Source organism: Gobius niger (genome assembly GCF_951799975.1).
Source record: "Gobius niger genome assembly, chromosome: 19".
NCBI classification, from domain to species: domain Eukaryota; kingdom Metazoa; phylum Chordata; class Actinopteri; order Gobiiformes; family Gobiidae; genus Gobius; species Gobius niger.
In genome coordinates, this window is record NC_136870.1 from 18,064,939 (window position 1) to 18,076,920 (window position 11,982).

Below are 11,982 nucleotides of genomic sequence, written 5' to 3' on the forward strand. Positions count from 1 at the left end.
CTTTTTTTTTTTGCATAAAAAGTTGTATAATGCACCTCTAAATATGGTATAATGCGTATAATTTGACCACAATTGGTCTCTGCAAGGCTCCGGGATCCATTGTTTTGTAGGTTTTCTGGTGAGAGGCTCCGTCAGCAGTGAAAGCCTACAAAACAGTTGATCCTGTAGCCTTGTAGTGTGATCGAAAGTAAAGGTGCCATGCTGACCACTCATACAGCCACTGGGTCACTACAGTCAAATACGCACAAATATAAACTATTTTTTCCCGCATAAAAAGTTGCATAATGCACCTTTAATAATGTTGGGTACATATAAGATAATAATAGTAAAAACTGTATATTTAGGAGGAATTAGGTGTACAAGTGGTGGTGTGTAACAATGAATAATAATAGTACCAAATATTAGTTGTCTGATGCACATTTTTCAAATATATGTTTCAAAGGATGGTGTGAAAGAAGAAGTGTCGTGCCATCATAACTGGTCATACAAATATCCGGTGTATTGTGGCTTTATATGGCGAAATCAGGAACTGGGTTTTGTACAAAAGAGTTGCCCCAGTTGAAATTCAGAAAACTTGTGTACAACACAGCCTGATATCTGCATCTGGACCGTTACCTTACATGAGAGAAAAACGATGGATTGGACCATTTCTATCATAATAGTTTTTTCAGGTACTGTTTGCATTATGAATTTTTTTAACCTACTTTTAACTTTTGTCTATACAAAAGAAGCCCTAAATGTGTGTTTTAATTTGTCCAGACCCAAAGCAGTTATATTACTTTATTACTATATTTAAATATACTAAAATGCAGTTGTTGTTTTTTAATACAGGTGACATGACATGCAAAATATTCATATGCAAAGTTGATCATGTGTACAAATTTGAGTATCATAATCTACAAAGCATCCATAGCTGCCTCATAACAAAGCATCAGACATTTCGCCAGCAATGGAGGTTTGTTTTATTATATTTGATTATTTATTACATTTCTTTAGTGTTACAGGGTTCACTCGGTTTTAACATTGAACCGGCGGCTTGGAGGTCTTTCAGTAACCCCGCAGCAGGGTTTGGACACAAAGTGATCCAGAAACGAAATGGGTAAGTCCGTGTAAAAGGGCATTTAGATCCGTTTGCTGTACCGTAGATTAGACTATACTTTTGTGTTTCCACAGCCTCCTGGTCAGTGCGCCGCTTGAGCAGTATTCACAAGAGGGAAGGGGGCAGATCTACGAGTGTTCACCTTCAAAGACTGAATGCAAGAAAGTAGATCTGTCATGTACGTAACAAATTATTTATCACTTTTATCAACATTTTATGCGTTTACATTCACTCACTGTACTTCAGTAACTTTTTAAACTAACTATAGCCAACCTCAAGGTGAAGTCTCACCACACAGTACTGTTTACTTCTGTGTGAGTAATATTGTGAAGTAACAGTACAGTACTAATGTGAATAAAACAGTACTCATGGGCTTCTCTTTCCATCTTAAAGGGACTATACGGAGTTTAAAAATGTTAACATGTTGTATTTTCCTCCCCCTACATGTTCCAGCAAAGTCCTAAATGTGTAGAATGAGCCCAGACCTGTTCACCACAACTGCCTCTAAAATCCTGTCACTCAAAAAGTTGTTAATTCGGGTCCGAAGTGCCGCCACGCACAAACTTAATATAGAAACTGCAGTTACACGTATGACCTGAGGTGGCAGTAGTGAGTATTAAATTGTCAACTTGCATCTAGCCCCTTTAAGTGAAGCTGTAAATAACCAAAGCTGCATGTTAACATGTGAAAATTAGTTTTCTTTTAAATTATCTGAAGATTTTTTTTATTTTATTATTTTTTACAATATATTCTAGAGAAATGTCTTATACTCTACTGGCATTCTCAAAATCCAGGACGTCGCGGCCCCTTATCGATCTGAGTTTCTCATGAGGCCACCCAGTAATAATATTTTACCCCATTCAAAGTAATGTTAGTAATGTAGTGCCTCTGAGGCCCACCAGGGGGCCCCGAACCCCACTTTGGGAACCACTGCTCTATTACATAAACACTTAAGCAGACTTTCACACTTGAACTGTTACTTTGTTCTCAATGGGTAATTATTTAGGTCAATATACTTTTGACTTATACCTACTCTTAATTGAGTAAATATTTTGGCCACTCTATCCACAGTGCCGTCTTATGCAGTCAACTCCTCTCTGGGTTTAGCCATGGCATTTGACCCCAGCAATGAAAGGTCTTTGGTATGTATTTGTTTTGTAATATTTATCAAAGAAAATACAATTATACGTTAATAGCTTACAGACAGGTCAATTTGAAGAGTTTTGTATGTCTGACCACACTGCCCTGAAGCAGAAGTACTGTCTGCTCAGGACTCACTTCCACTTTGTTGCATCACATTCCCATCACTGCGTATTATACTTAGATTCATTTACTGTATGCGATGGTTAAAACAAAACCTCACTTTACACATCCTGTGACATCATGTCTCCCATCAGGTTTGTGGCCCGACCATTACCAAAGATTGCGAGAGTATCACCATGTACAACGGACTGTGCTTAGAGATCGATGAAAATAACCATCTTAGAAGAACAACACCAAGCGAAGATGCCGGTGCACCTTAACACCTTAACTTAACTTTGTACATTTGCATAATTCTAAGATGACTATTCTTCTGTCTTTTTGGTTTTGGCAGTTTGCCCGAGTCAAACAGCAGACATTGCTTTTCTGTTGGATGGATCAGGTAGTGTGAACTCTGGTGACTTCAAGAAAATGAAGCAGTTTGTCGTAAATGTAATCAACTCTTTTCTTGAAAAAGATTCAAGGGTGAGATCAGTTATTGCTTAATAGACTGGAATAGCATTTATTAGAGTTGCTGTTGTAAGTCTTTAGAACAGCTTGGTGCCATTTATTGTTTACTGTGTTTATTTTTCAGTTCGCTATCATTCAGTTTTCAGCTACAACTGAGATCAGTTCTTACTTCAACACATTTCCAGCCCGTGGATCTTGGCAGTCACAAATAAACGACATCAAACAATTACGTAAAGGAACAAACACGGCTACTGCAATAAACCGAGTGGTGTAAGTGACACTAAAGCTATTCTCTGATCTTTGGGGAGAAAAACAGAAATGTGTACTTGTACATTATACACAAGGGTACACATTTAAAAGGCAGATGATGTTCCTGCAGAAATGAAGTCTTCACAACTTCTCTTGGAGACAGAGAAAATGCAAAAAATATATTGATTGTCATAACTGATGGAGAGTCCCAGGACAGCAAAGATCAGTTACAGTCTGCAATCAAGGCGGCAAACGGAAAAAACATAATCCGATTTGCAATTGGGGTAAGATACAGCATGAAGCTTAGCTGTAAAGTAGATAGGGCAGTCACGATTATTACTATATCGACTTATCGTTCAATAAATATCAGATAAACGATACATTTTTGGGCTCAATGTTTATCGTCTGTACATTTATTAGCATCTCCCTCCTATTTTCTCTTTGTAAAACTTTGATTTCTAACTGAAGCAAATTGAGTTACATTATATTTCATGTTCATTGCAGCTTGTGTTGTATTTTAGGATATGATTATGTACTTTTAGGGTTTACAGTCATTTTTGTGCCTGAGCGTTGACAGTATCTAGTATCATTAGAGTCAATAATATCGTTTATCGCGATACTCAATAAAATCGAACTTCAAATTTTGTTATCGTGACAGGCATACAAGTAGATAGACATGATTTTAATTGTCATCTTTAACACTCTGCGAAATGTGTAGGTGGGGGATTCATTTAACAAGAATAAGGCATACAAAGAGCTTGTAACTATTGCCTCATCCGACGACCAGGTTTTTAGTGTTGAAGGATTTGATGCCCTTGATGGATTAAGAGGGACTCTGCGGGATAAGATCTTCCATATTGAAGGTAAAGTTCACTCTATTGTACATTTGAGTATTTTGACTTGGTCATAAAACTGTACATCACCATTCCCCCAGGATCTCAAACAGGAGGGGAGACTTTGAAGATGGAAATGTCCCAGCTGGGCTTTGGCGCAGCCTTTTTTAGCGAGGTACATATACTGCCCTAGACGTGAGTACATTTTATAATGTTGTTTAAGTATCTATGTTTTATTCTCAGGGATTTCAAATGACGGCTGTAGGAGCCAACCAGTGGAAAGGAGGGTTACTGAAATACTCTAGAGCATTGATGAGTTCCTATGAACCAAAAGATATTGATGATGACAGTTACTTGGGTAAGAACAGTCCTTGTACAAGTTGATACCATCAAGTGCCATGGTGTGATTTCTGACTCATGTTTGATTGTAGGTTACTCTATAGCTATTGCAAATACTAAGGCTGGGACATTTACAGCTCTTGGCGCACCACGATATCAACACAGAGGGATTGTAATGTATGTTGATGGAAAAAACAATCAGCAAAGAATTGATCCTGTTGATTGGGAGGTGCGTCAGCCCTGGAAATGTTTGAAGCATATTCAATAACTAAACCTGTTGTTGCTGCGTTTGCTTCAGTTCCAGAGCGGTGAATATTTTGGGGCAGAGGTTTGCACAATGGATGCCAATGGCGACAGCTTCACCGACCTGCTCCTGATATCGGCACCGATGTACAGTGAGAGAGACAGAGAAGGGAGAGTCTATGTCTGCAAAGTATCTGATTGGGTAAAAGCGAATTACTGTAATCTCCCGCAACACAATTCTTCGGAGCGGTATCGTTCATAATTATGTTTTTTTTTAGAATGTGGATTGTCACTTCAATGATCCGTTTGTCCTGAGGGGGGCGCCAGAAAGGGGAAGGTTTGGCTCATCTCTTGCTGTGCTGCCAGATCTGAACGCAGATAATGTGGCTGATTTGGCTGTGGGAGCGCCATTGGAGAATGGTGGTCAAGGCAGTATTTATATTTTCGATGGGTCTGGGTTTGGGCGGACGGATCGTATCCTACCCTATTCACAGGTAAGCAAAACCCACGGTTGTGGGTTGACTGGAACCTCCATGCATATTCATCCACTTCTCTCAATATTCTCAAGTGTTATTCTATCTTTCAAAACAAACATGAACAAAGATTATGATATTTTGTCATTTTCTTAAAGCAGAATTCATAACCCTAGAGTAAGGTGTTGCAGCAGGTGTTGTAGTATGTTTTGTTTTTTACTCATTAATTGTCCATGAGAGTAAATACAAGGCTTATAGAAAAGACAAAGGGAGAGAGGGATATTGTACATCTGTACATTTTTTTTCAAATACTTTTTTGTAAATACTGTTTAAGTGGCGCAAGCCCGCAGTCAGCTTTGCCCGTTAGCCTGTTAGCTTCTTCTTCATGAGTCCATTAGTGTGTATTGGTGCTCCGGGTCGGAAACACTGAGGTTGATGGGGCGTGGTTTGAGCTCAGGCCTGCTCTCAACATGTTGTCAATGTTTGGATTTGTTTGTTGCGGTCTTTGTGTATTTATTTTTCCTCACTGAAAATCAATTTCCTCATGGGGACAATGCATTTTCTACTACAACTACTACTAACTATCACACCAATACAAAGTTTTGCAGCGTGTACTTTGGCACAACATACCCATGTTCATTATCATTAATTTCCTTTCGTTTTTCATTCAAGAGAATTACTGCGTCTGAAGTCCAGTCAGGTCTGACTTATTTTGGCATGTCAATCAGTCAAACGTCATTGGATCAGAGTGGAGACACTTTACCAGATTTGATGATTGGTTCAAAAGGCACAGTTGTCCTTCTCCGGTAAATGAAACTTTTATATTGCACACATCCACTTCGACTGTATGTAAATTAATGTGTTTATTAATATGTATTTGCATTTGTCAAATCTTAGGTCTAAACCAATTGTCCAAATAGAGGCTGTAATATCATTTACGCCACAGCAGATTGTGCCTCAGATTGACGACTGCTCCAAACCTCTTCAGGCCACTGCTAAACTCTGCTTCCCGATGTCTGAAGTCACTGCGCTCGATCAAGGTAACGATTTAAGTTTCTGTTCTCAGCGCTTCAGTTTTTGCTAACAAAATACTTCTGCATTTATCAGCTCAGGCCAGAATCAATTACACTTTTACGTTGGATGCGGCACGTGCTGTCCCGAATAACCGCGCGTTCATCAGGGACAAGGAACAAAACACAACTGGAAGTCTCATCGTTAAGTTGCGCTCGGAGAACTGTGTTGCAATCGATTTCTTTATACAGGTTAAGAATTTTTTTTATTACATCCAGTGTTTTTATGATAATTGTTTTATTGTGATAACTTCTTCATATTTGTCCACATTTTTACAGCCATGTCCTGAAGATGCTCTCACACCTCTTTACAACAGCTTGAACTACTCATTTGATGGTTTGCCCCTCAGTGGAAACCTTAGTCCAAGTCTCTCTAAACAATCATCAACAACAGTCCGTAAAGATGTAAGTGGATATACACTATGTTAAGAATTATTATGCAAATTATATTTCAGTGTCATAAAGGTATAAACTAGTATTTTTTCAATGAAACTCATCGATGGTTTTGTGTCTGGGGGCTCTTTGAATCACTGACATCCATCTCAGACGCCTGTGATGATTAGTTTTCAGGTTAAGCCCAGTTAAGGGAAAAACTACTGTAAAAGGATGTTAAGCATTATTAAGCAGACCACCATTTTCAAGCAATATGTGGAAAGAAAAAAGATCTCTCTGCTGATGAAAAGCGCGAAATAGTTGAATGCCTTCATCTAGGTATGAAAACCTTCAATTTTTCACAAAAGCGTAATCATCGTACTGTTTAGAGATTTGTGGCTGATTCAGAGCGACAAATACATCAGATTAAGAGAACAGCTGCTACAAAGCAGCAAACAAGTATTTGAAGCTGCTGGTGCCTCTGGAGTCTCTCGAACATCAAGGTGTAGGACCCTCCAGAGGCTTGCAGTTGTGCATAAACCTTCTATCCGACCCTAAATTGTTTATTGAAAGCTCATGAGCAGAAACGGCTGCAGTGGGCCCAGTACAATGATCACGCTTAATCTTTCGTGAAATATCGAAGGTTTCCATACCTAGTTGAAGACATTCAACTATTTCATGCCTTTCATGAGCAGAGAGGAAAGGCATGAGATAGTTCAAGCAATATTTCCCATATTGCTTGAAAATGGTGGTCTGCCTAATAATGCTTAACATCCTTTTTCAGTAGTTTTTCCCTTAACTGGGCTTAACTGACAGCTAATCATCACAGGCATCTGAGATTGATGTCAGTGATTCAAAGAGCCCTGAGACACAATACCATCCATGAGTTTCATTTTTTTTTTCACCTTTATGACACAGTGTATGTGTGTGTCCATATAATGCTAAAACAGTCCATATTCATATTTCACCCCAATTCTTAGCTGGGATTTGAGATAAACTGTGGGGTGGACGATGCCTGCACTGACAGCCTTATTGTCGACTTTAACTTCACAAGGTATTGTATTTTATGGAGTTTTTAGTGAATTCTCAGATTTTAATAATAGTATCTTAATCATTTGTCTTTGTAGAACCTCTGTGGTCCAAGTGGGCATTGATGACCTGCTCAATGTCACAGTGTCTATAGAAAATACAGAAGAAAACTCATACTACACCAAAGTCAACCTGACGTATCCCCCGGGCCTCTCTTATCGCAAATTCACCGCTCTACAAGTAAGAAGTTGACTTATCAGTCCAGCCTTTTTTTTTCATTCATGCATTTTTTTTTTCCTTTTGTGTGACCCAAGGGGAGAATTGACTGCACTTCCCGGGACAGTGAAGACAGCTTGACGCGAGGAGAGACAGGATGCTCCATAAATAGTCCTATCTTTAAAAGCAAAGCAAAAGTGTGTTTTTGTCATGTTATACCAATTGGAATGTAAAAAAAAAGAAAGAAAGAAATCATCTAATTCATTTGGCATTGCTGCAGGCCCTTTTTGTTGTCTCATATGGCTTTAACACCAAGAGTCAACTGGATCGGAGGATTTTTGTCACTGCAAACGCAACCAGGTACATTTCATTGCATCACTGACAAACAAAACCGAACTTTTAACCCACTTTGGTTTTACTTTCATTTCTTATATTGTAGCGGGAACACACAGTCGTCCCCATCTTCCCAGCTTTACAAACTGAGAGAGATTGATGTTAAATATGGCATTTCGGTAACAATTGGAAGGTTGGATGCAGTTACTCTCTTGCACAACAGGTCTACAGTACATTATTTTACAGATTTGCCCTAACGTAAAATCTCCGTAGTTCACACAGTTACACCAACTTTACTAAGAATGATCTGCAGAAGCCGGTCAATCAATCCATCAAGGTAACTTACAGGAAATGTTCATGCAAAACACATTTATTTTTGTTAATAAATTCCTTTTTTGGTAGGTTATTAATGAGATCCGAGCCGTGGATATCTCTGTAGTGATTCGAGTGCCAGTAAAGCTTGGTGATAAGGATATATGGGTGGATTCAGATGATTTGACGGTAAAATACACTATGACATCGCCATTTTGACCTGCTTTTAATGATAGTTGCCAGTTTTTAGCTTGAAAAAAAGACTATTAATGCTGTGTAAAAAGTTAATTTGATTAATCTTTCTTCAATATCCCGTATGTTTTCAGATTGCGGACTGCTCAAAGGAGAAAGATGAAGAGCCTACTGTGACCGATTTTCTCCCACAAATACAGGAGAATAAATTAGTGGTTCGTATTGCTGTTGTGATAATATATTTGAATATCGCAGTTAAAGTCATTGTGTTTTCTTTCCCAAACAGGACTGCGGTGTTGCCAAATGCAGGGTTTTCAGGTGCACTCGCTTCATGACACAAAGGGACAGAAAGGACTACTTTATCTCTGCTAACCTCAGCTCTGGGTGGATTCAGCAGGTGCTCGCACTGTAATGTGTCAGTACGACCTGATCGAATAGCCCTTTTAAACATTTGTCCCACACAGACTGGACTTGAATCGGCCAAGTTTCTCCTGATCACCACAGTCACCCTGGAGTATGATACAGACAGGTTTATTTTCTACACGGCTGAGACCAACAACCCCACTGTTCATAAGGTAAATGCGGCTTTATTTGTTTATTGTGGAAGCAGAAATGACCAAGATCAGGGAAACATTATGAATTCTGAAGAAAAATCCACATATGATAAAGAAAATTAACTTCCTCTATACCATGGTCTGGGTGAATACTCAATTCTGATTGGCTCACTGGCGTGCGTTGAAACTGTATAATGCACGGCTCCTCGTTGTTTTATCTTTATGTGTCGATTGTTTGTAAAGATGGATCAAAAGATGTATTTATATGTATATTACGGATTTTTTTGGAAAGTTTTTATAAGCGTAACTATATTACTTTTAATTATATAGTTTCCTGTTGTTGCTATTTTACCTAAAGGTTTTTTACCTAAATTCCTGATAGTTTGGATCCATCTGGGGGCATCACACTGGACTTTGAAAAAATGGCTGCTCCATGGTTATCAGGGAGCCGTATTTGTCTGTTTTTATGCTTCACAAATTCTGTTTCATAATCGAGTGTGTTTCCACAGATTGAAGCTGAGGTAGAAGTCTATACTGAGGCCGACTTTACAAAAGAAATCATTGGAGGAGGCCTGGGAGCTCTGGCACTGGTGCTGTTATTGACACTGGGTTTGTACAAGGTAAGAATTTCTGTTCAGCAATTGTGAATGTAACCCATTTATAACCACTGCCCAACGCTGTCTGCATCTATAGGCTGGATTTTTCAAAAGTAAATACCCACAGATGATTGCTGATGATGCCCAAGGACAGGAAGGAGCTCTTGAGGGTGCCCCAGAGGACCCACCCGCATAACAATGGTCTCAATTGTAAATACAATGCCTTATTTTGCAGCAGATACATTATACAACAAAATAATTTCAATGTAATAAATGCAGTGTAACATGTAATAAAGTCAACAAACTCAGGTTATTGTACATTTACTTCAGTGGTTCAACCTTTTGGAGCCGCGACCCCCATTATAACAGGTAAAGGGGTTTCATATAGCACTTTTCAAAGACACTCAAAGACGTTTTACAGAACAAACAGACAAAACAAAAACATAAGATGGAGTATTATTATTCATCAAACTATATTGAGTATTTCATGCACTGTGATGGATTCTATTTCAGAATCGGAGAATGCGCCATTGTCAGTGAATAACATTAACAAACTAGGAATGTGCTAAGATACATCATTAAGTGCTAATTGTGTTTTTTTCAGTATTCACCGAGAGATAGAGCATGTGACAAAAAAACTTTATCCCACAAACAGAAGCACAGGGCATGGTTCCCTGATCTTTACCAATGATCTTTGCTCCTCAGCAACAAAGGATCAACCAGAGATGTGTGTCAAGATTTGAACAACATTTTTTGTTTAGCAACAGCTTCAGAAACCTTGGCAGAAATGTATAATTCATATGACGGGGCCATAATGCATACAAGGTACAAGAAGCTACTTTATCAGCGGTGATGCAGAAATGCACACTTGAGGCTTTGAGTCACACACATTGGGATGCTAATTTAGTTTAATAATTTTTCATTTGAAGCTTGTATCGTCCGTCCAGTTCCTCATTGTGGCCGCACAGATAGAGCTGTCTTTTATGCAAGTGATTTTCCGGTTGGCTTTGGTGTCTGCCTCAGTGTCACGGCCAGGACTTAATGATTGCGGCACTCAAAGTTTGAAAGAAAGTGAAAAACTGTATACATAACAATAGTCAATGGCTGTTAGTACCTAGGGGTTATCACAGGAACGAAGGCTCCTTCCGAAACGAGCAGATTGGGAAGAGCTCTTACGCCAAACTGGATGTGCGTCAGCGTCCGCCATGACAAGATGCTTCCGAATTGGTCTGTCAGTTAGGAAGTGGTTAGGAAAAGGAGCTTCGATGCTAACTATCATAGCCACTTTAGCATAGGGACATCTGATGCTAACTAAAAGGTGATTAGGAGCCATGTGCCATCCCATAAGCCACTGCGTCAACCCCTCCCACCCCCCTCGCCCCCACCCTCGAGTGATTCATGCGCAACCACTGTTGATTGACAGGAGCACATTTAATAATAAAAATAATAAATAAATAAAAATAAGATTCTGCACAAGCCAAACTTTATAAAAGTGACAAAATACATATTGTTGTCACCACAGCTCAGTCACATGTCAGTGTTAAAGAGTAAACTCAGTAAACGGATTAAATGCTTTTGTTTTCATTTAGCAAAACCTAACCCACGTGGCTAATTTGCTACTGTAGCTTTATGAAACAGCTGTTGAAATAAAATAACACTAAAGGGAAATGTGTGGCTCATTTGGATTTTTTTTTTCTTCTTAAATGTTTGCTTTGTTTGGACACTATGTTGTTGTTGGACACTGTACAGTAGGGGGCGACATGCACTTTTGTTTGGCCTGCGCTCCACCAATGACTTTAAAGAAGAAGAAAAACAGCTGTTGGTGATGTCACTTCCTTTCTCCTGTTTAAGGACGGACGGATTGTTCAAAATGCTGCTGAAGCTCTAGTTCACTAACTGCATAGAGGTCTAACAGTCGACCCCGGGAAAGGTTAAGGAGTTAGTTGCTAGTGTTAGTGCTTAGAGGCTACAATTTGATGGTTTCAGACGCAGCCATGAATATAAGAATGCAACTCAAAACCTTTTTCCGAATGTTTTTCTTTTAGTTGATCTCTCGCAACGCTAGCACGCAACATTAGCACCTTTTCTATCATTCCCTGTTTGTTTATGAGGGCTTCCGATGGCACGAGTTTGTGGCCACTGACCTACAGCGAACTGTTTACATATCAGAAGAGGCGAGCCGCTCGAGCATATACAAAACCGCTCAGAAAATGGCATGCAAAAATAAAAAAAATGATAAAGCTATAGTGTATCGACTTCCTTTGGCAGCTCACAAGGTTGTAGCCCTCTCCATGGAGTCATATTGATAGGAATAACACGGATGCTAAAGCTGCTGTACAGAAAAACGCTTGTCTAACGTTTC

General features: G+C 39.2%; 1 protein-coding gene across 1 annotated transcript; it reads left to right on the forward strand.

Moving 5' to 3' along the window:
* The first annotated feature begins 602 nt into the window (after positions 1-602).
* On the forward strand, positions 603-9,879 carry LOC306978251 (integrin alpha-M-like). The gene is made up of 30 exons (XM_079576775.1): positions 603-671; positions 997-1,099; positions 1,174-1,277; positions 2,171-2,241; positions 2,497-2,611; positions 2,694-2,824; positions 2,934-3,079; positions 3,189-3,342; positions 3,777-3,921; positions 3,993-4,066; positions 4,135-4,249; positions 4,323-4,459; positions 4,529-4,675; positions 4,752-4,967; positions 5,619-5,752; positions 5,844-5,986; positions 6,054-6,160; positions 6,236-6,421; positions 7,369-7,442; positions 7,516-7,657; positions 7,732-7,830; positions 7,914-7,993; positions 8,073-8,159; positions 8,240-8,303; positions 8,369-8,467; positions 8,605-8,685; positions 8,757-8,867; positions 8,935-9,045; positions 9,534-9,644; positions 9,718-9,879. The coding sequence occupies exons 1-30, from the start codon at positions 635-637 to the stop codon at positions 9,814-9,816; spliced, it is 3,423 nt and encodes a 1,140-aa protein (XP_079432901.1). The 5' UTR covers positions 603-634; the 3' UTR covers positions 9,817-9,879.
* Positions 9,880-11,982: the final 2,103 nt, after the last annotated feature.

Excerpts from the sequence above, each read along its gene's own strand:
- LOC306978251 (XM_079576775.1), top strand. The coding sequence starts at position 635 with ATGGATTGGACCATTTCTATCATAATAGTTTTTTCAG. Across the intron at positions 7,443-7,515 it reads GTCGACTTTAACTTCACAAG|AACCTCTGTGGTCCAAGTGG; the intron begins GTATTGTATTTT and ends TTGTCTTTGTAG. Across the intron at positions 9,645-9,717 it reads TGACACTGGGTTTGTACAAG|GCTGGATTTTTCAAAAGTAA; the intron begins GTAAGAATTTCT and ends CTGCATCTATAG.